Source organism: Pleurodeles waltl, chromosome 3_1 (assembly GCF_031143425.1).
Source record: "Pleurodeles waltl isolate 20211129_DDA chromosome 3_1, aPleWal1.hap1.20221129, whole genome shotgun sequence".
In the NCBI taxonomy this organism is placed as follows: Eukaryota; Metazoa; Chordata; class Amphibia; order Caudata; family Salamandridae; genus Pleurodeles; species Pleurodeles waltl.
The window spans coordinates 1042853805-1042878027 of NC_090440.1; the positions used below are offsets into that span (position 1 = coordinate 1042853805).

Consider the following 24223-nt stretch of genomic DNA (forward strand, 5'->3'; position numbering starts at 1 on the left):
AGGATGCTAACAGGGCATTAGCGCCGGCTAGCGCCATTCCATAAATGTGGCGCCCGGCTGGTGTCTTGGAATGGTGCTAGCCGGTGCTATATTTTTTCACACAAAACTGCGTTAATGCAGTTTTGCGAGAAAAAGTATAAATATGGGCCCTAGTGGCCCGGTGTAACCAATGGGAGCCTCCTTTTAATGCCTGCTCAAAGCAGGTGTTAAAAGTGCAAAAAAAATGATACAAAAAAATCTCTTAGATTTCTTTGCACCATTTTTTCAGCTCCCTATTGAAGGAACACCCCCTTTGCATACATTATGCCTGGCACAGGCATAATGTAGTGAAAAGAGTTACAAAGTGGCACAATGCATACATTGCACCACTTTGTAGATATTGCGCTGCACTTTTGGCCAGTTAACACCACATTAGTGTAAAACAATGATGCTAGTGTGGGGCAAGGTGGCACTGGGGCCTTCTTAAATCTGGCCCTTAGTGTCAGAGAGAGGAAAGGATGAGGCTGATGACTTTGTCTCAGGGACAGAGCCCTCTGCCTTCTTTTCTAGAGGACTTTATGTATAATTAATCATTGGTAACTATCACACAAATTTAAGATCACTGTGTTAAAAAAGTGGAAGTAGATTAATTTAGAAATTGCTTGTCATCAATGGACTGTGGTTTTGGAAAACGATTAACTATAACAAGGCTTTACCTGGATGTTGTCCTGCTGGGGTCCATTGACGATTAGAAAATCTGGATCTCTGATTAAGTTTCTTACTTCCTAAAGCTATGAAAGAAGGACCTTAATTGTGCTACTACTTCATTTGGACAGATTGTGGCTAAAAAAGTTAGATCAGCCAGATCCCCAACAGATACAGTCAGATTATGTGATAAGTGAAGCATTTTTTCAGCTGTTTCGTCCTGCTGACCATGTGCTGAGAGTCGCAGTGTGTGTTTTAGAAGCTCTGCAATAGAAGGGGAACAGAAACTCCGAAGAGTGCAGCCACATACTACTGTGAGAATGCTACTTGCCTGCATTCTCTTGCCAGGATTTTTACAAACAGAACTGTGAAATATTTTGAGTGGGCTCGTTCATTTTGCAACCTAACTAAGGTAACATAACATGTGTATTTGTAAAGGGCATTTTCACTTGAAGGCACTGAATAACAGATATTTATTGTTACCCAACTCAATGCTACCCAGTTTATCAACCTCGGAACTTGGATGAAAGGCTGAGTGGATCAGACAGGATTTGAACCTGTGACCATGAGGTCAAACACAGGACTGTACAGTAGACAGATTAAGCCAGTAAGCCACCAGACCCAGAATACAGTAGACAGTGCGATAAGTGATTCCCAGTCATCATCCAGCAGGCCAAATTAAGCTTGGTATGGATATCCACTAAAGCAAGAGAGGAAGACTCTTTTAGAAGTATGCACATTGAACATCAGCATAATGTACCATAATGCATCTCCCATTGTTGCTGACTGCTCCCAGAGCTTGCTGGCCAGCTTGGACACTTTGGGAGTGCTAACCCCATCTAGCAAATAGCTTTGGTTTTCTGAGGCATTTCAATTAATACTTTTTAATAAAAAACTGTTTTTGTGATGTGTTGATGTTTGAGTTGTTGCATTCTTGGAACTCTCTAAAATCATAATGTGAGTAAATATTGAGGCCCAGATTTAAAATGGCCTAGTGCCATCTGATAACACATTTGCATATTTTTTTCACGCTAATGTGGCATTAGATTGGACAAAAACCAGCACCAGATTTAGAAAGTGGCGCAATGCTTGCATTGTGCCACTTGGTAACCCCTTGCGCCACAATATGCCTGTGCCAGATACAATGTCTGCAAGGGGTGCGTTCTGGCATTAGGGTGGCCAAACAATGGCGCAAAAAAATCTACAAGATTTCTGTGCATCATTTTTTCCAGCATTTTTAATGTCTGCTCAGAGCAGATGTTAAAAGGAGGCTCCCATTGTTTCAAAGGGCCACTGGGTGCTTTGCAGGATGCTAATCCTGCAAAGCTCCAAAGTACCGTAAACAATTCTGACGCTAGTACCCTAACCACTGCCATGGTGTGGCGTATATTAAATATGGCGCACACCTGGTGGCGTTAGGGGGGGGCGCAAGAAAAGTGGTGCTTCAATATGTTCAGTGCCACTTTTCATAAATCTGCCCCTGAGTTTGGCCTTCACTAAGGGACAGTTAAGGGTTTTGAAGGGTCCTTTGAGCCAGGTTTTTGTGAGAGCATAGTCATGGCACATATACATGTCTTCTACCACTTTCTCCCTTTGACCTTCCAGGATTATTTCTTACAAACTGGATAGTGCATAATGAGAGCCTCTATTAAAAATTCAGTCAAGTCTCAATGTAAAGTGAATTCTATATGGTAAACATGTCTTTGGGCTGGGTGGCAGCCTACAACTTAAAATAATTTTCTTTAGATACATGAATTGGAAAGCAGCTGTGTAAAGAGACCTTTCTGGGAGTAGACTTCCTCATAGTGTCTAGGAATGACCTTCATAGATGACAAGCTGTAATAAAACAGCAAACAGGGAGTGAGGTGACATCAAGGTTGTCACCAAATCACAGGCGAAAGCCAACAGGAAGGCAGGGGAGTTTACCATAGCCCACCCCTTTCTAAATAAAGCATTCTTGGACCCATATTTATGCTTTTTAGCACTGCATTTTCAACTCTTTTTGATGCAAAATAGGCGCAAACTTCCAAAATACAATTGTATTTTGGAAGTTTGCGCCGATTTTGCATCAGAAAATGACACACATGCGGCGCTAAAAAAAGTATAAATATGGGCCTTGATCTTTTCATGTAAGTACAAAGTATAAATGCATTTTCTTATGTCATTTAGAACCTGGCAGATGGTCTGTGAGGCAGCCTAGGGTGCAGCAGCCATGGCCTCAACCACCATGATGACACACACTGTACACATTTATTTAGAGATGCACGTCTAATTGTGGAAGATCACTGTGTTGTTAGAGGAGCATCTCCATTCACAGCACCACAGGATTGCTGAGTTGACATCAAATTTAAAGCACCTGGCCAACAAATATTTTATTTAGAGAAAAGAAACTCCCAAAGTCAAGGTTTATATTCCTTAAAATGAAACAAATAGCCTCCATGCTTAGGCAGCTGTCTTCCTGCATATCTGGACCACACTATAATATCCCTGCCTGTGTTTATCACGTACTTCATGGCAGACATGGCCAGGAAAAATTAGAGATAGTTGCTTTGCCCTCAATATGGTCAGATGAATGTCACCATGGCCTGCTTGCCCAGCAGAAAGTCAAGGGATAACATTGGCGGAGGCAGTGTACGCTCCATCAGTGTAACAGAGTTGTAAATGATAATGACAACCTCGCATTTGGGACCTTATAAATATTTACCCATGCAGCACATTAAGGCCCATATTTATACTTTTTGACGCTAAACTGCGCTAACGCAGTTTAGCGCCAAAAAATTTAGCGCCGTCTAACGCCATTCTGAAGCGCCATGCGGGCGCCGTATTTATGGAATGGCGTTAGCCGGCGCTAGCAGACCGGCGCTGCCTGGTGTGCGTGGAAAAAAACCACGTAGACCAGGCAGCGCCGGCGTAGGGGGAAAATGGCGTTAGGGCGTCTTAAAATGGGGCAAGTCAGGTTGAGGCAAAAAAATCGCCTCAACCCGATTTGCGCCATTTTTTTCGACGCCCAGATGCCATTTAAATGACTCCTGTCTTAGTAAAGACAGGAGTCATGCCCCCTTGCCCAATGGCCATGCCCAGGGGACTTATGTCCCCTGGGCATGGTCATTGGGCATAGTGGCATGTAGGGGGGCACAAATAAGGCCCCCCTATGCCACCCAAAAAAATTAAAAATATAAAAAATTATACTTACCTGAACTTACCTGAATGTCCCTGGGGTGGGTCCCTCCATCCTTGGGTGTCCTCCTGGGGTGGGCAGGGGTGGCAGGGGGGGTCCCTGGGAGCAGGGGAGGGCACCTGTGGGCTCATTTTGAGCCCACAGGCCCCTTAACGCCTACCCTGACCCAGGCGTTAAATAGTGGCGCAAATGCGGGGTTTTTTGACCCGCCAACTCCCGGGCGTGATTTTTGCCCGGGAGTATAAATACGACGCATTTGCGTCGCCGTCATTTTTTTAGACGGGAACGCCTTCCTTGCATCTCATTAACGCAAGGAAGGCGTTCACGCAAAAAAATTACGCTATTTGCCCATACTTTGGCGCTAGACGCGTCTAACGCCAAAGTATAAATATGGCGTTAGTTTTGCGCCGAATTTGCGTCGAAAAAAACGACGCTAATTCGGCGCAAACGGAGTATAAATACGGGCCTAAACCTTTATCAGACATAAACTACGTTTGTGCATTCCTTCATACACTTGCCATTAGAGTGTAATGGTCTGAGCAGCCCCTACAGAGCACCACAGTAAAAATAGCATTTGGAAGAAACATGCTCATGTAACCATAAATTCAGCCCCTAGAGGGCATAATCACATAGAAAAGAATGATAAAGAACATTGAAGTGTATCCATATAATCAGCCCAAGAGGGCATAGTGTATGACACATTTTCAGGCCTAGCAGGCCTTTTAAATATCATTTATCTGTGGAGTCTATGGCACAAGGGCGTTGTGCCGCAGGTCATTACTAAATGTCCTTGTATAGTCAACAGCAGAAGGTGCAGTACCACTGGTTGTGGTTAGCTTTCCCTGTAGAGTCAACAGAAGAAGGTGCAGCACCACTGGTTGTGGCTAGATGTCCCTGTGGAGCTTAAAGCACTCAGAGTACAGTGTCACAGAACACTGCCAGAACTTCTTCTGAAGTCAGAAGCTCAGAATATCCCCCGAGCCCAGAAATGGCTGGAGAAGTACCAGGTCCTCAGTGAACTAGCTGAAATATGTAGCCATACTGTACATTAAGGGGCATATTTATACTCCGTTTGCGCCGAAATTGCGTTGTTTTTTTTGACGCAATTTCGACGCAAAACTAACTCCATATTTATACTTTGGCGTTAGACGCGTCTAGCGCCAAAGTCCATGGAGTTAGCTTCATTTTTTAGCGTGGACACCTACTTTGCGTTAATTATATGCAAGGTAGGCGTTCCCGTCTAAAAAATCGACTCCGAGGCATGTGCATGAGATTTATACTCCCGGGCAAAAATCACGCCCGGGAGTAGGTGGGTCAAAAAAAATGACGTACGCCCGCTTTTGCGCCATTTTTTTGCGCCTGCAAAAGGCAGGCGTTAAGGGACCTGTGGGCTCTGAAGGAGCCCACAGGTGCCCCCCCATGCCCCCAGGGACACCCCCTGTCACCCATGCCCACCCCAGGAGGACACCCAAGGCTGGAGGGACCCATCCCAGGGACATTAAGGTAAGTTCAGGTAAGTGTTTTAAAAAAAAAAAAAATGGTGGCATAGGGGGGCCTGATTTGTGCCCCCCTACATGCCACTATGCCCAATGACCATGCCCAGGGGACAGAAGTCCCCTGGGCATGGCCATTGGGCAAGGGGGCATGACTCCTGTCTTTGCTAAGATAGGAGTCATTTCTATGGGGGTTGGGAGTGAAAATAAATGGCGCAAATCGGGTTGAGGTGAAAAAATTGCCTCAACCTGACTTGCCCCATTTCTTGACGCCCAAGCTCCATATCCCCCTACGCCGGCGCTGCCTGGTGTACGTCTTTTTTTTTAATGCACACCAGACGGCGCCGGCGGCTAACGCCGGCTAACGTCATTCAATAAATACGGCGCCCGCATGGTGCTTCAGAATGGCGTTAGCCGGCGCTAATTTTTTTGACGCAAAACTGCGTTGCCGCAGTTTTGCGTCAAAAAGTATAAATATGGGCCTAAACTTTTATCAGAAATAAACTGGGTTTGTGCATTACCAAAAAGGGCAATACTACCTTGTATTATTATGGTGTGTACATACATTAAACTTTTATCAGAAATAAACTGGGTTTGTACATTACCAAAAAGTGCAATACTACCTTGTACTACCAATCATAGATGCTTCTGTGGAACCTACTGAGCTGGTAGTACTTTAACCAATAATCACCCTGCAGTCTTTAAAAAACATAGGGGCATATTTATACTCTGTTTGCGCTGAATGTGCGGCAAAATTTTTGACGCACAATCGGCGCAAACCCTGCCCCATATTTATACTTTGACGTCCGACCCCACGGGCGTCAAAGTTCCACCATGTGGTCATGTGGAACCAGCCTTGCGTTAATTATATGCAAGGTAGGCGTTCCCTTCCAAAAAATGACTTTAAGGCCTGTGCCCCATATTTATACTCTGACGTCATTTTGACGCACAGGAGGGGGCAGACCTTAAAAAACGGCGCCCAGCCTGATGGGCGCCGTTTTTTAATGCCTGGGTCAGGGCAGGCGTTAAGGGACCTGTGGGCTCAGAAGGAGCCCAGAGGTGCCCTCCAATGCCCCCAGGGACTCCCCCTGCCACCCTTTCCCACCCCAGGAGAACACCCAAGGATGGAGGGACCCATCCCAGGGAAATAAAGGTAAGTTGGGGTAAGTATTTTTATTCGTTTTTTTTTGTGGCATAGGGGGGCCTGATTTGGGCACCCCTACATGCCACTATGCCCAATGACCATGCCCAGGGGACATAAGTCCCCTGGGCATGGCCATTGGGCAAGGGGGCATGACTCCTGTCTTTGCTAAGACAAGAGTCATGTCAATGGAGATTGAGCGTAAAAACAAATGGCGCAAATTGGGTTGAGGCCTGAATTTTACCTCAGACCTGACTTGCCCCATTTTTTGATGCCTAACCTCCATTTTCCCCTACACCGCCACAGCACCAGCTAACGCATGGCACTTTGGAATTGCATCAAAAAATATAAATATGGGCCATAGTGCATAATACATTTGCAAGACAAATAAGGTTAACAGATCCTTATAAAACAAATGTCTCTCAATTACAGAAACAAAAGTTTCAGTAATAAGAAAGTTTAAACACACATTAAACAGTGGAAGAGGTTGTGACTTATGATTGTTGGACCCCCTCTAAACTAGTGCGACACACAAGATGGCCTAGACAGAAAGGGTACATTGTTCCGAATGTTTTGGTGGTGGCCCCATCGTCCTGGGACCACCACGGGCTGAGTTATGTGCAAAAATGGGATGTAAAAGGCAGTCCTGCTAAGCATTATGGGGTGAGTTTCCATGCATGCATTAAGGCCCATATTTATACTTTTTTAGCGCCGCATTTGCGCCGCTTTTTAACGCTAAAGCGGCGCAAACTTACAAAATACAATTGTATTTTGTAAGTTTGCGCCGTTTTTGCGTCATAAAGTGGCGCAAATGCGGCGCTAAAAAAGTATAAATATGGGCCTAAATCTTTGTCAGAAATAAACTGTTTGGGCATTAGCAGAAGGTGCAATACCTCAGGTCGTGGCTAGATGTCCCTGTGGAGCCTACTGAGTTAGTAGTTCCTTTGGAAAATGATCATCCTTCAGTCCTTGAGGACCATAGTGCATTACACATTTGCAGGCCAAGCAATGCTGTCAGAATATTATTACAAACAAGGCCATTATAACACAAACTCCTCTCAGCTCTAAAAACAAAAGTTCCACGTTTAAGAAAGTTTAAATATGCATTAAATGGTCACAGAGGTTATGATTTCTGGGGCCCCTCTAATGCAGTGTGACCCACATTGCCCTAGGACCACCAGAGGATGAGTTATGTGCAAAAATGTGTTGTTAAAGGAATGCCTGCAAAGCATAATCCTGAGTGCATGGATTATTGTAGTATTGGCTTTCCTACTGTGCGGGGAGAGCTGCTGTTGAGGAATCATTCCTGGGTCGATTTCATGCTATGTAAAGCCACAAAAAATGTACAAAACACACGCACAACACAACTACTTGTAATTACTGATTATGTAAAGTAAGGACCAAATGAAGGGCAAATATGGGAAACGAACCGCGTGCTTAAACACGAGTGCTTACTGACAAACACAAAAGGCAGGAAACAAAGAAAAATTGTCAGTCCAAGCAACAGAAAAAACATTCCAGGCACAATTAATCTGTACTTGGCCAGTGCTCCTCAGCCAAGTAAAGGAAGTGGCGCATCAGCTTCCAAGCATTGAGGAGGCAGCACAACAAAAGCGACACTGCTTTCAATCTATGGTAAGCGGCAAAGTCCTATACTCCTTCCAGCGGGTCTTGCAGACAGCACATGTGCGCTGTCTAGGGCTCGATCTAATAAAAACAGTGATTCTCTAACTCTGAATTGGACATGGGAAGTACAAGTTTGGTGGGGTAGGAGCAATGCTGATTTATAATTCTTAGTGTGCTTTATTTTTCTGCTTTATCTTCACAATCTATCACAGAACATTCTGCTTAGTCACCTGTTCACTTTCTGCAAATGATAACCTAAGTAAGCAAGGATTATAATTCAATGTATGTATATTTCAACTCAGGTACCAAAGGAGAGCCAGGGCTCAAAGGGGAGCGCGGATTATTTGGCACACCTGGAATAAAAGGAGAAAAGGGGGCTCAAGGTGAGAACTCATATCCATATTCGGTAGTAGTTTTTCATTTTCTCTTGCTGTCTACTGCCCACAGATGTAAAGATTATAGGTCCTACGAAATACACAGACGCCATAAATAACTTATCTTCTTTGAAATCAAAAACAGGTATTCAAGGAATACAGGGAGAACAAGGAGCAATGGGAAAATCTGGACCTGCAGGTCTTGATGGTATTCCAGGACGTCCAGGTGAAAAGGGGGACTCAGGAATAAACGGTAGGCAGTTGCTCAATGAACATTAACTTAGTTCAAAGTAAAAGATAACTCATAAATGAGAGCTGAAACCACCTTTCAGGATTCAATTCTAGATTGGATTTGTTCTTCGAGCCGGCTGATCAAACTAAACTGTATTATCACAATATAACAAGTAATGTTTTATACTAAATATCAACATTTTATTTTAGGTGTCAATGGTGAAGATGGATTGCCTGGGCAGAAAGGCGAGAAAGGTAAATAGAGATCCTTCATGAGTGGTTTATGCTACAAACAATTGCATGTTAATTGTCAACTCAGCAGAGTGAACGTCATGTACATACTTCAGCACATTCCAAGCCAGGCAGCACTGCAGCATCTCTTCTCTAGTTACGAGCTAAATAAAAAAGCATGTGGTACAAAAACCCAAGCACGCCCTTCAACTGTTGCGCAACAGGAGGCGGCTTCATACAGTGAGCTGATCACAGGAAACCAACGCTAATGGTATATGATAAAAATGCAAAGGTTTACTCAACAAATTGAGGTTAATGTGAAGTCATAGGCAGCTTTGGTTATAACACCACAAAGTTAGTTTCAATAAAAAAAAAAAAAAGAAATGCACTTTAAAAACACGTTGTAGTGGAGTTTTGGCTTCAAATTAATATGGGAAAACGACTGACATTTGCAGGTTATGCCGATAATCCATAACTTGCACAATAAAGATAAAAACCATTACTTGAAAACCAAAGGAAATGCCTATGATCTCACAATATTTTTTTTTACGTTTCAACCATACATGTGTACATTCCACCCTTAACATTGTCGTAGACTAAGTACGAGGTATGTACCGTGTAATAGGGTCTACAAGACTCTGCATGCATTCTTTTCTTGCCCTCTATGCAGTGAGCATCTCCAGGACAAGAGGAGATCTCTGTGCTCATGCTATCCTTGTACTTTTGCCAGTGACCACAGAATAAGGGGTATCACTGTAATCATTCCACAATTTACTTCTTTAAAGTGGCCACTTGCACTGTAAATCGTGAGCTCAGTTGCTGTATCCGTGCCGATTCTGTCCTCGGCTTCTTCTTGATCTTTGTAATCGGGCTTCAACTAGACTCGGTGTCCATGCGGAAAAACTGGCCTCATGCCCACAGCTGCTTGGGAGGAACTGGCCTAGGCACAGTGTGGCCCGTGAATCCAAGCACTGTATCAAACCAGTCAGTGGTTTTTGCACAGTGACTGGTTTGCAACCTGGACTTCATTTTCTTATACACATGCTGTTCTACCTAGTCGCACAACAAAATGCACATTCACTGGAGGTCACAAAACCTGCTGTCTCATTAATAATTACGAATCAGGAGGCGATTTACGACTCCTGCCAATGGGTGAGAATGCAGGAATTAATTTCTGTGAAGGACAGCAGATCCCCATGTCTGTGATGGCATTCCAAGCATGTCAAAAAAGAAGCACCTGTTCTTTATATGGCATGGGGCTGGTTTGAAAAGAATTGTCTCATGCAGGAATTAACATTGGTGGGAGCATTCAGTGGTCCACTGGACCACTGCCTGCTCCTCTCAAGAGTACCCACAACTATTCACAAAGTGGAAGCTGCACCACAGGGACATGGAAATTGTTGTAAACCACTAACATTAGACATTCAGAAGTGCACAAATGAATGGGTCCCAGAAAGTACTTTTCAAGTTGTAACCAGTATTCCAACACACAAGGGGACTATTTACAAGCCCCTAGCACCACCAGACCATCACTTTTTGTGACATTCCAGTGGCGCTTTGCACTGGATTGTATTTACCAGGTGGCATACAGCCATGTTTTGTGGCTTAACGTCGCCTTGTAATTATGGCACCTTCAGAGGCAGCACTTTGTGTGGAAGGGGCGTGCAATGGGTGTTGCTGTGGGCATTCCACATCAACAACTATTGCATTTTGATGCTGCCCCAGATTTATGAGATTTCGTAAACTCTAGGCAGTGCCAAAATCTAACACCACCATAGGGGTGGCGTCAGTATGGTGCAACGTGAGAAATGCTTTAATTTCTCCAGTTTTTCCTCTTTCTATGCAGCACACATAGAAATAGCAAATCGCCATAGAAGATTGTTTTTGTACTAGAAGGTATCCCTTCATATACAAATCAAGCTCCCCACAAAGCAGCCATCCTTGAACCATGACACAAGGGTGGCTGCATTTATTGCTGGGGAAAACACAGGGATGCGCCACATTCTAGTAAATATGGTGTATCCCTGCATTTTAGAAGTGACACTGTGCTGGCAATTTTGGTGCCGTGGCCGTGCTGTGCCACTTCTTATAAATATCCCCCAAAGTATCTTTATTGTCACAAAGCCTGTGATTTTGCACATTGCAGGCTTTGCAAATTAAAATCATTTAATACATCTGGCCAAAAATAACGTCACATGTTTTTCTAAGGTATTAATAGTGGAGAAACATTGCATTTAATTGGCAATCATTCTCAATATAAAACGTAGAAATTGTAAAGTTTAAATTAGCATTTTTGGAGAACAAGGCTCAGATTTACGAATTTTGACAATACAGGCAGCGATCAGAATTTCTGCACTGCCCTGCATCAAAGGGAAAATGAAGAAATGAACCATATCTACTGATATATGGTACATTTTTTCTTCTCCTCAGCACTAGTGCACCTTTGGCCGTCATGTGCCAATGCACACATTCTTTCACCATAGTCCAAGGGACAGTGTGCTCCCTAAAGCATTTGTTTTGTACTGGAAGGAGACCCTCCGATTGCTAACACTATCCTTTAATGAATTTCCCACATTGTATGTGTGCTGTGCAGTGCAGCACACATGCAATGTTTGACAAATAAGAGGAAATTAAAACATTTCTCCTTGTTAAGCCTGCCTCAAGGAGGTGTGAATCCCTTTCTATGAATGTTGGTAGATGGGGATTTGCATAAAACAATGGGTAGTTGCATCATGTAGCACAGTTGGAATCCCCTCTTGAGGTAAAGTAGCGCTAAGAAGCTTATAGTTAAACTTTTTGTTACTTTGGGATACTTTCCAATTCAAACCCTGGTTTGCATTGAATAGTAAATCCCACACTAACACTCTGCACTGGATTTGTAACACAAAATTGAAGCAAACTTGGTGCAAAGCATTAGTAAATCCTGGTCCATTGTCTTATTTTGCCTATGTAAACATGCAGTTTAACTGGCAAAAATGTCTATGGCAGCATGGAGAACAGCTGCAGTGGGGGTTGCTGTATCATTATGGTCATCCCCTATTTATTCGCTTTAAGACCTCATTACAATTACCCTGCAAATCTCGAATTGGGCATAAGCCTTTGTCTGGGCTCAACCTGGGGCTCCTAGCTTCATTATAAATAATCTGTAGCTGAAAGTTTAACCTTCACATTTTGCTAGAAAAAATCAGTTATAATCAGCAATCGGGTGTGAAAACTCTGTCAGGGTATAGTTCGATTATGCATCTTCCTGACCAGGAAATCTCGGCATGGTATTAAAATTGCATGAGAGTGAGAGTGCAGGTCAGTGCCATATTCACTGAGGTATGGCACTCCCTGCTGTAGTCTTAGATCTGACACACGATCAGGCTGCCTAGTGCCATTCAACACCTTTGCACCATATTGCAAAGCTGTCTGCATCATGTCTAGAAGAGGTTTTGTACTGAAATGTTACCCTTCCAGTGCAAAATACTATGCCTAGAAGAACTTTAAAACTTTTCCCACTTTGCATGTATGCTGGCTGTACAGTGCAGCAGAGAAGCTAAGTCAGAAAACTTTGGAGAAATAAAAGCATTTCTGCAAGTCAACGCCAACCTCAAATAGGCTTATTTTTTGGGGCATGACTCTGTTGATAGATAGAGCTTTGCGTTAAACACTATGGGTCACCCATGGAAAGCCCAAACATGCATTGCAAAACTCTGCTTTATGTTACTATCATTCTGGAAAGTAAATTCCCAAAAAAACTTTTGCACCAGGGTGTGACAATTTTTGTAACTGGAATTGCTTTTATATAGCGCTTAATAGCAAATCCTACTCATAGTGTTAGTACTCTGCCTTCTCAGAGTGACATAGCAGGCGCAATTGCCTCATACACTCAAAATTAAGGAAACTACTTAATATAAGGAAAACGTCCTAACCTAAAGTGAGTAGCACGATGTATAAATATGTAACCATCAATCGTATCTTCATTCATATGACAGGTCCCTATATGGATAAGGAAGGGTATTAGAGCTCAGCAGCAGATAGCTAACCCTGTGTTTAGACACTGGGGGAAAATGAGCCCCCTATAGAAAGCCGTTGAAGCAAAGCCCCACTAATTATGGGGGAATTTCACACTCTATTCCGATCACAGACATGGATTTACAACTGCCCCACACATAAATAATTATCTACTAGACTGATAACGAGAATGGTCCTTGATTTAATCTTGTTAGACTGAATCATATCATTGTTTTTGCTAATACAGTTAGGAGTGTCATTTGACATTTTGTGAAATATAAATGTGAATTCACACTTGGAAATCATGCAACATTTTAGTCTAAGGCGAAAGTAGGTGGGCATATGGTTGAGCGTATCCGGCCCACTGTGTCAAAATGTATACTCGTTTTCAGCAGTTGACTTTCATGCCTACATTATATTTCATAATTTGCACTCAGGCTCTTTTACCTCATTGATTAGGTGATCCTGGAGAGAAGGGATCCGAAGGCGTGCGAGGTGTTCCAGGTATGCCTGGAGCAACAGCAAGGAAGGGTGAAGCAGGACTTCCTGGAAGGAAGGGAGATGCAGGTACCTCACTTTTGTTAGAATATTGCTTCTTTAGTTCAGACACCATGCTTGTCCAGTGATGAAATTCCCTACTGATTGCCAGGGCGGGCCTTTGGCATAACAGAACTGGGTCCTAGGCACAGGGCGCCAATACTTCTGAAAGGCACATGGAGCTATGTGCATGAAGGTTATGCCAACAGCAGCGCCCTTCTCATCTTTCTCCAGCCTTGTCCTTGTCCCTGCCTGTTCGTTTCTGCTTAAAGTGGTTTTAGTATTTCATTATCATACTGCGGTGATGTTTTTAACAGGCTTTTAGCCTCCTTCCTTGCCCTCCCTTCATCCTCTGACCTCTGCTGAAACACATCAACAAAACCATCCTCTGTGTGAGGCAGCTAAGTTATCAGTGATTTAGGTGAGCTGAGGGAGGTCGGGGAATGTTTGGGTTCAGGGACCAGTCGCCGCTCACCCAGGTACTGACCAGTGAACACTAAAGGGATCTCCTGCCATCTCACTCAATTCACTACAATCGGCCGGGGACCCAAAGTTCTCTCCGACAACACCCAAGGCACTATGTTAGCAAAGGCCGGCTATGCTGATTGCTCTCTCTTCTATTTCAGGAGCTCCAGGGATAACAGGACCTCAGGGCCCTAAGGGTGACAAAGGAGATAAAGGTAACACAAAAATACCATGGTTCCGAATCCTGCCAAAGTGGGGTGGAAGCAGGGGGTAGAGTATAATAAGTGTATCATATGTATGGGGACAACCCGAGAAGAGTCAGTTGACAGAACATCCACGCTAAATATATCATGTAGACAGAACAGCATGTCAAAATTATCGCAGACCAAAATATCAAGAAGGTAAGTGCAAGTTAGAAATTATAGATTTACTATTCCTAACTCCACATCTACTTACCTTGAATATATATATATATATATATATATATATATAGCCAAGGTACATATATTTGAGGTTAAGTATAGTAAAACTTTACTTACCCATTGAAACATATCTTCACAATACTTTGGTCCTTAATATTCTTGACATGATAATTTGGACTCAATATTACGTCCAAACATCTTTAAAAACAGGATAACGGTGAAATATAGAGGCCTAACAGGCATTGAAATAGATATGAAAGACTATTTGTTACAGATGACTAATAGATTGAGGATCTTAACTGATACCATTACATAATTACTGACTGAAGTGGATAACAGTCTAACGTGGAAAAGTGAGACAGTGTAAGAGAAAGTGAAACATGCACATATTGCCTTGTTATGTATGATTGTCTCTGTGAGCTAGCAGCGTGATCACCAGATTCTAAATATGGTCATTCATGCTCTGATTTAGCAACATTAGAAAATAAATGTTGTTTCCTACTTTTGCTATTCCATAAAGGAAATTCAGTTCATGCTGGCAAGGGTCTCATAAAAGCTGTCAGTGTGGTGTTGGCTCTCTACTTTAATGGAGAGAAGAGATTCCAACTTCAGGCAGAGAGAAGGAAAGGCACAGACTTTGGTGGAGTTGGTGTCAGAAGACAAGGCTTTATTTTCACATATTTGGGAATGAAATGGGTGGATTGAAAAGAGGGTGAGATGAGTAGGAGGATACCAGTTTAAAGTCAGTGCAAGGAAGATGGTAAATACAGAGGGTGGTAAGGGTGGGTGGAAGGACACCAGGTATGCTTTTGTAAATATTTGATTGAAAAAGGTAATTCTTGGCAGGACACCAGATGTAACCTGGCAGAAACTGTGGCAGTTAAAACCAAGCTGTGTATAGCTTGTTCATGGTGCATCGACTACTGCATAGCTGTTGAAAGCAGGGGAAGGAGATTTGTGGGGGGTGGGCATACATAACAGAAAATGTAGATGGTTAACAGTAAACAAAAAAGATAATTTTCACATTGGGGTTGTGAGTGACATCATAAGCAAATTTGATGTCACTCAGAACCACCCGTTGAAAAACGTTTCTGTTATTTATTGTTACACATCTATGGTTTAATATATCTTCCATGTGTGGTACAGAGTTAACTGTGACCATATTAGGCATATTTTTTAAAGTAACCAGGATTCTTCACATGCTTCTCACAAATGCATCTGGCAAGTTCTTTGAGATTCTGGGTTTGGTAAGTTATTTTAATATGTACTTTTATGTAGTTAAGTTACTTTATATTTCTAAAATGAAATCCAAATCGTATACTGTTCATAAGTGCATTCTATTGAGAGTAAGTGCTGCAGCAGGTACCTAACTGTGACAAGACCTTCAGATATTAACAACAAAGCTAAAATTGTTGAAATGTACATTGATTTGAATGTTGTAAGTAGAACTATGAAGGACAAAATCCCTTTGGCACAGTGTTTTTGTCTTGCTTTTAGAAATGCCAAATATGCATACAGCATTGTGCACCGCAACCCAAAGTGATTGTGAAGTGGGCACGGTATACCTATAGTTATGACTGTTAATATTTCCCATTTTAGGACTGATGGGGCCACAAGGAGCCAAAGGAGAGCAAGGCATTGGAGGTAGAGAATGTCTGTGTATTTTATTGTGTATTTTATTGTTCAATGCCTCACTCCAGGGGTAAGACTATGAATAATGGCCCAGCTATTACCCTACCTGTTATTGTGTATTTTATTGTTCAATGCCTCACTCCAGGGGTAAGACTATGAATAATGGCCCAGCTATTACCCTACCTGTTATTGTGTATTTTATTGTTCAATGCCTCACTCCAGGGGTAAGACTATTAATAATGGCCCAGCTATTACCCTACCTGTTATGTTGCTTATCACTGTTTAAATATGAACTAGTTTCATATGATCTGCGCGTAAGGTTAGAATGGAGTGTCAGGCAACTACTTATCAACCTTTGTATAAAGCTTTACATAATTGCCTTGGCCCTCTGGCCAAGCACAGCCTTTTCCGACCCCGCATCTCGGCTGCTGCTCATCCCGAGCCCCAGCCTCACTTTGTCTGCTTTCACTCGCTCTCTTGTCTTTCTTTCACACTTTGTGTCATTCTTTTTTCTTTTCCTTGTGCCTTTTAGCACTTTTGTGCTCTTTTTCCCACTCACTTCGCTGTTCCCGCTTTCAATCCCTCTCTATCTTGAGCTCTCAATCCCTCTCTATCCTGATCTCTCACACTCTATTTCTCCCTCTTTTGAAACTTTTTCTTTTTTTGTGACTTTTAGTACTCGTTTCTTTTTGTCCCGCTCTTCTCAAATTCTCGAATCTTGCAATCTCTCACACTTTTGGTCTCTCTTTAGCTTCTATTTTTACCTTTTTTATAATATCTATCGCTGCTTCTTGTCTCACTTTTGTCACATTTTCTTTGCTTTTCTTTGCTACATTCGCCTCATCTAACTTTCGTTTTCTGCTTTCTTGCCTTGTTGCCCCGCTACCACGGATTGCCTCACTCTTTCCACTCACCCCAGACATACCTAGCTGGGCCCACCACCCCCAGGTTCTCTTACTTCTTCTTAATGGCGGCCACCGACCAGATATGTGGTCATACCCATCCTTCTCATCTGCATGGACTATTTGCTTGTCCGCGTTAGTCTTCACTTCAACTGCCATCGAAGAACCACCCCCAATACCGTCTGCTGCAACTGGATGACCTCACCCACTCTACTGACAACTTCAGTCTTTGGATCACCACCAGCCACCATCTTGTCACTACAGAAGAAGAAGCCCACTGCAGACCCTCCCTCTCCACCCAACTACTGACAGTTCTCACTGATTCCATTACCAATGCCAGTGTTGAAGACACTGATAAACAAGAAAGTAGTTAAACATCTGAATGATAACCATCTCCTGGATCCATCCTAATCAGGCTTCAGACTTAATCAAAATACCGAAAATACCCTCGTCACTGCATATGACGACATCCAGACCATCATAGACCAAGGCAACACTGCTACACTCATCCTGCTCGACCTCTCTTTAATGCCGTCTCCCACTTAAACACCATCTAACACCTCTGCCAATTATGAATTCATGGAGCAGCCCTTCAGTGTATTAGCTTCTTGCTCATAAGAAGCAAGCAGAAAGTCAGCCTACCTCCCTAATTCTCCATACCTAAGGAGTCCTCCAGTGATCATCATTCATCCCCACGCTCTTCAATATCTGCATGGGCCATGTCGCCAACATCATGCTAACCTTCGAATCAACATCATCTCATATACTGAGGATTTACAACTAATTGTCTTCAAGAACAACAACCAACACCCACGCAAAGTTCATCTAGTGCATGTTTGAAGTTGCCCTTTAGATGAAGTCCAACTGCCTGAATCTCATCTCAGACAGAAGTAGTATTCTTTAAGAAAGACCCAACCCTGTGATCCTCTGCCTGGTCGACATCAGAACCTGGTCCCAAGTCAATCCCTTCCAGCCAAGCCAGGAAGCTGGGAAATGTGGTCCACAACAAATTGTTGATGGCCAATCCCAGTCAACTTGCTCACCTCGTCTTCTTCCACACCCTCAGGAACTTCAGAAAAATCTTTAGTTGGCTCCCACTTGACACCTGTCGAACAATTGCCTAACCACTCATCACCAGCAAGCTAGACAATGGAAACACACTGTATGTTGGAATCCCAACCCAACCCACTTAGCAGCTCCAGGGCATTCAGAATATTGCGGCTAGACTCAAAATCAACCTCCCTCCCTCCACACACCCAAATTTACCCCTCATCAGAAACCTCTGGTGGCTCCCAATAGAGAGTCATATGCAGTTCAAATTACTCACCGACACATACGAAGCACTACACAATCTAGGCCCCACTTACCTGAACAGCTGCATCACCTTGCACACAGACACGTCTGCTCAGTAAACCTTCTGCTCGCCGCTGTCCCCACATCCAGAGTCAGCAGACACCTTCTCACACCTGACCCGTAAAGCCTGGAATGCATTACTTCTTCACATTAACGCTGCAGCTCAGTCCTAGGATTCAGGAAGAAATTGAAAAATTAGCTCTTCACATCGTACCCAGAGAGGGTGGCAAAGAACCCTCCATTCTCATCAGAGTCAGGGTAAACTCCTGGTGAAATGCATGATTTACAAGTACAAGTACACAAGTAACAATGGAAGTAGAGCAAATCATTTCAAGTCGAAAGAGAAAAGGGACTGAATTGGGACCCACTTGAGTTTTTTAATGCTCTCACAAAGCATAGAACAACTACAGACTTCCAAGTCCAGGAATGAACAGTCACAAAGTGTAGCCTGTCAATATCTAACAGCTTGAATTATTTTCCTGCAGGCTGCAGATATTATGATGAGCAGCAAGTGGTCCCTCGAAAGGTGCATGCTCCCCTCAGTGTCCAATTCCTTATATGCCACAGTTCTAGCACACTGCAAATATGGATACTGAGATGGAGATACGCTGTCCCATGAATGACTCTTTTCTAGCATTTACCTCTAACCACAATGAGACATAAGCCATTTCACTGCTTCATTAATATTAATGAAGAGGGTTGTTTGTGTATTATTGTGAACAGTTCATTTGCACTTGGGAGGATCTGAGAATCCTACAAAGAGAAAAGGATATGTTTTCTCACATCACAGTGCAGAGAGCTGTGCTGAGAGTAGCCTTTTTGTGTATCAGACCACTGGGCTGGGGCAATCAATCAATCAATGATTTGCATTTTTTAAAAAGTCTGTTGCCTCAACAGAAGCATCCTGGCGCTCAAATCCAAGACTGAGAATCACCCAGCAACAAAGGTCTTAATCTTGGTAGAAGAGCAAGGTTTTTTAGCTCTTTTTTGAAGCATTGCACTCACTGGGCTGAATGAGGTTTAAGTGGTTAAGAATTCCATAACTTTGCCGTCAGTACTGTAAATGACCTGCCTCCGTGGCAAGCTGTAGCAAATCTGGGAATATGCTTAAACCAGGGATTATTGGATCTCAATGATCTCTCTTGTTGGTATCAGCCAAGTCTGTTTCTCAAATTGAGCAGACCTTTGCCTTCAATGGCTCTAAAAGCAAGGAAGAGGGCCTTAAAGTTGAGCCTTTTCACCACTGGGAGCCAATGTAGCTACTTTAGGTGGGGTGAAATATGTTGATGAGAATGGACCAGCCATATCAGCCTGGCTGCTGCATTCTGAATAATTTGTAGTCTGTGGGTCAGAAAAGAGGGTAAACCCAAATAGAGGCTGTTGGCATAGTCAAGATGTGACGTCACATGTGGATGTACCACAGTTTTACAGGTTCCCTGCGGGACAAGGTGCAACAGCTTTCTGACAGATCTAAGTTTCAGGAAGCAGATCAAGAGATTTGTTTGATTTGTGTCTTGAGAGAAAGGTTAGAATCAAACAGGATACCCAGGTTCCTCGCCCATTGGTAAGGCACCAGAGCGAGTCAGTTCTTGAGGTTTTGGGGACGAGCATCTGGCTGAAAAAAGAGAACCCCTGTTTTTTTCTGCATTTAGTGTTAAAAAGTTGGACTCTTTTCCAACTGGCTACGCCTTTCAAGCACTCTTTGAATTAAAAGAAGGCCTCTTCAGAATGCTCCGTGAAAGAGAACAGCAGTTGTATGTCATTCATGTAGGAGATCACCTCAACCCCAGGATTCGACCAAGGTGGCGAGGGGGCCATGGAATGGTTAAAAAGCAGCAGGCTCAGGGCAGAGCCTTGTAGAACTTTGCAGACTGGAGGGTTTTCGGGAAAGGGAGAAAAAGGGTGGAGAAAAACCCTCTGAGAACATTCATCCAAGAAAAAATGTATCCAGGACAAGACTGTGTCCTGAAAGCAACGTAATTTAATCTGTTCAACAGTGTGGAATGTGACACTGTGTCAAACGCTGCAGACAAATACAGTAGTAGAATATTGGTGGAAGCACCTCCATCCAGTGTTTCTCTAACAGACTCTGACACTTCCAATAGTGCAGGTACAGTGCTGTATCCTACACAAAAGCCTGATTAAGTGTCATGGAGCAGCCCGTTTGCCTCTACGAAGGATGAAAGTGGCTGATTCCCCAACTCCTCCAAGATCTTTGCTGGGGCTGACAGATGTGAGATAGGCCTAAAATTACTGAGCATACTAGGGTCTGCATTGTTTTTTTTCTCAAAGGGGCAGAAGAATTGGGCAATATTGAAGAGAGAGCATAATAGTAATCTCTGTGACATTCTTCCAGCTTCTCTTCAGTTCAGGGATTGCAGTAACGTTCAGCAAATGTCCAGGACTATAGAAGGAAAACCGGACCAGGAAATGATTCATCCAGACCAAGCGTTGAGGGTCACTTGCTCAGAGACACAAAATATTGTAAAAAATTTAATCTGCATATGGCTGTCTTTATGGGTTGGTACAATGGCATGTTTTGTCATGTTAAGACCTGACAAAGTCTGAATAAGCTGGGAAGCCCGACTGCAGTTGTGGATGTCCATATGAGGGTTAAAATCCTGTATCGGGACTCATGCAGATATATCGGAGATGAGGGCAGTTTCTGTGATGTGGCTGGGTCTGAAACAAGACTGAGTGGTGTAGAGGAGTTGGCAGTCGTTGAGGTATTAGATGAGGTGTCTGTCAATGATTTTCTCTATGACCTTGGCCAGGAATGGTAGCCGGGAGATCTATCTGTAGTTCGCATATGTTGAAAGGTCGACAAAGGGTTTCTTCAGCAATGAGAGGACAATTATGCATTTCCAAGCACCTGGGAAGGTTGTAATAGAGGTGGAAGCATTCATAAAGGTGTAAGCATGGCAGGGATGGATTGCAGTATTCTGGAGTATGCATGGTGGAATTAGGGGTCCAATGTGGCCCCTAAGTAGATGGACTTCATGGTGATTGTAGTTTCGTCTGGGGTGATGAGGGGCCATGTTGTTAGCATTGGTTCTTTGGATAAGATTCACAAGTGTTTAGCAAGGTCTTTCGGGTCAGATTGCAGGATAAGTTGTTGTAAATGGTGGTGATTTTGTTGCTGAATAACAGAGAGATTGTTGCAGAGGTTCTGCAAGGGGGTGATGAGATAGAGGGAGCTGATGCAGAGGTGAAGATTTCTTTGCTTCCTTTGTTGCTTGCATTGATGCAGGACACCAAAGCAGCTTGTTTGGTGGTCCAGAACATTTGATGGTAGCATTTTAGGGCAGATTTGAACATGCTATTGTCTACATTAACCTCACTCATTCTCCATTTACACTTCAGTTGTTTACAGTGGCATTTTATCTCCTTTTTGTCTGAATCTTGTTGTACTGCTGTGTTTGGGGGGACACTGGAGTTGGCTCAGGAGGGGATCCAGTTGTTGAAAGTCTTGATGACTTTGGGGAGGCTGTAGCTGTATTTGGGTCTGTGGGTGTTGAGAGCGGTGTTCCAATTCTTGTCAGTGATGCTACTCTGGTTTTGTTGGGATGGGCTTGTGTTGGACTGGGGCAGGGATATTGACTTTGACAAGGGCGTAGTCTGTCCAGGGGATGCTATTGAAGTTGGTGAAAATAGGATCCAGGATGTGTCCATTAATGTAGAAAGGTTACTTTACTCATTGGGTGAGGCCCAGGTTTCCAAGGTCTTCAGTCAGTGCTCTTGAGGGCGAGTGGTGCAACAAAGTCAGTGATGGTGTGTGCAGTCCCAGTGGTCTGCAGATGGACTGCTTCAACAAAACTATAACTAATATAATCTTCCTCTTGAAAGCATGTAAAACAATTCTGACATTATTGTCTTCAATACTAAATACAATGCCCAAAATTGCTGATGCCCTAAATGAATTATTTACTAAAAATACTCACAGTCAATTGCAATTATTTAGGATATATAAAAGAAATGTATATAGGACTTGGGACTACACTTCTGCCATTTACAATTACTTTGTATGAGAGGTGGCACTATTACTTAATGGATTACTGCTTGATTTGTCAAACTACTGAATGTTTGAATGCTGAGTTGGTCTTTTCTAGGTTTGAAGTCATAACCTGAATTAACAACAGATGTCAATGATGGTCTTTAACTCACTGGGCCATTTCACCAATAGAGTTAAGTCTGAGGCATACATTTTTAAATATGATCGTTCATGAAAAATCACAACTGCCCAATTAATGTATAATTCCTCTGTATATCCTCTTGCAAACTTGAACATATGGCAGGTCTAACCGCTCCCGAGCTCTAATAATTAGCCGTCACATCACCAACGATACCCCAACTCTGGGCCATGAGACCACTACTGTGGTCACGGACCAGGACTCTAGGCACCGTGTGCTGGCTCTGCCTCTGAGGATTCACTCCAAACATTTTTCACCTACCTACCAAGCTCTTCATGTAACAACCCCTGAATCTCAACCCACTCTTCAAAACGGTCTTATAACTCTTGAACATTATCCTATTTTATAAATGTTTTAATATACTTTAAAATGGTTGCCTTATGGGCATTGAGCTAATAAGATGCTTGCAGATCAGTGTGTCTAATAAGCTTCATTATTAATCATTTCAGATTTCAATGATTATATCAATATGATCTTTTGCCTGAACCTATTACCAAAGTTCATGAAGCGACCTCCTCAACATGCCTGCACGCCCAATGTGGTGGTCTGCATGCTGGTTTTCCTGTCTGCCTGCTGTGAGGTCCCTGCTATTTGGAAGGCTGTGAGGCCTATTTGTGTTAGGAAGTTGGGTTGTTAGATAATGATGGAGAGAGAGAACGCATAATCTAGTTTTTAACTGTGTCTGAGTTGCAACGAGGTCCAAATATTCTACCCTCTTAAAAGGCAAACTCTCTGGTAGCTTGACTCAAGTAACAGCTTTTCTTGGAAAAATTCATGTAGTCCATGTGCAGCTATTCATCAAAACAAAAACGATGTTAAGAAATTAAAATCAGAAAATAAACCAAGTTTGCTAGTGTGGGAACTAGTTCAGTGACTTCTATGGCATCAGAGGTAATTGGGCGTCAACTGTGTCGATTGGAGCCTTTTACAACTAATTTCTTGGGCTACCTAAAGACATCTGATTATTGCGCCTCACGCTGAGCGTCAAGTTTTCACTCTAATGCTTGACCTTTAGATAGGAAGCTGACCAGTCCAAGGCACATTCAAGGAAATGTTGTGGGCTAGAAATTCAAAACTATTCTGCTGAGACACAAATCACAATCGATAATGCTACCACTTGAGTCAATGTTTTTACTTTTAAAAGAAAAAAAAAACGTATTCTAATCAAACCTAAAAGCTACACATGGAAATATAAATGAACTCGGAGAAAAACAAGCAATGGTATATACGTTTTACACAATAAACAGACCTCTACTGAATGTTTTGACAAAGAGTTTGAAGCGAGCAGAGCAGCAAAGGTGATGGACGTGTGCGCTTGTTGCACATCTGGCTCCCCCTCAGCTCCGGCAAGGTTACAGCTTAAGGCATGGGGAGGCGGGGCCTTCTCCCCTGTGAGAGTGCAGTATGCAGGTGAGCTCTGGGCAGTTTTCAAATATCAGAACTGTTAGAAATTGGGTCTTTGGTTGACAGTCAGGTTACCCTAGTCAGGGTGAAAGAAACTCACCATCAGCTAACCCCTGCTTACCCCCTTGGTAGCTTGGCAGAGCAGTAGGCCTAACTTCAGAATGCTAGCTGTAAAGTATTTGTACCAACACACACTGTAACTCAATGAAAACACTACAAAATGACACAACACAGGTTTAGAAAAATAGGAAATATTTATCTAAATGAAACAAGACCAAAACGAGAAAAAACCACAATACCCATGTCCAGTTATTAATAAAAAAGTAAAAAAAAGTCTTTAAATAATTATAAACACACACTAACA

General features: G+C 42.9%; 1 protein-coding gene across 2 annotated transcripts in view; it reads left to right on the forward strand.

Annotated features, from left to right (window-relative positions):
- The window catches only part of MARCO (macrophage receptor with collagenous structure), a 202095-nt gene that overhangs the window by 64700 nt on the left and 113172 nt on the right, over positions 1-24223 (forward strand). For both annotated transcript variants that reach the window (XM_069224337.1, XM_069224338.1), the window contains exons 5-10: positions 8425-8505; positions 8642-8749; positions 8938-8982; positions 13414-13521; positions 14118-14171; positions 15978-16022. In XM_069224337.1, the coding sequence (XP_069080438.1) occupies positions 8425-8505; positions 8642-8749; positions 8938-8982; positions 13414-13521; positions 14118-14171; positions 15978-16022 (441 nt within the window). The remainder of the gene's footprint in view (positions 1-8424; positions 8506-8641; positions 8750-8937; positions 8983-13413; positions 13522-14117; positions 14172-15977; positions 16023-24223) is intronic.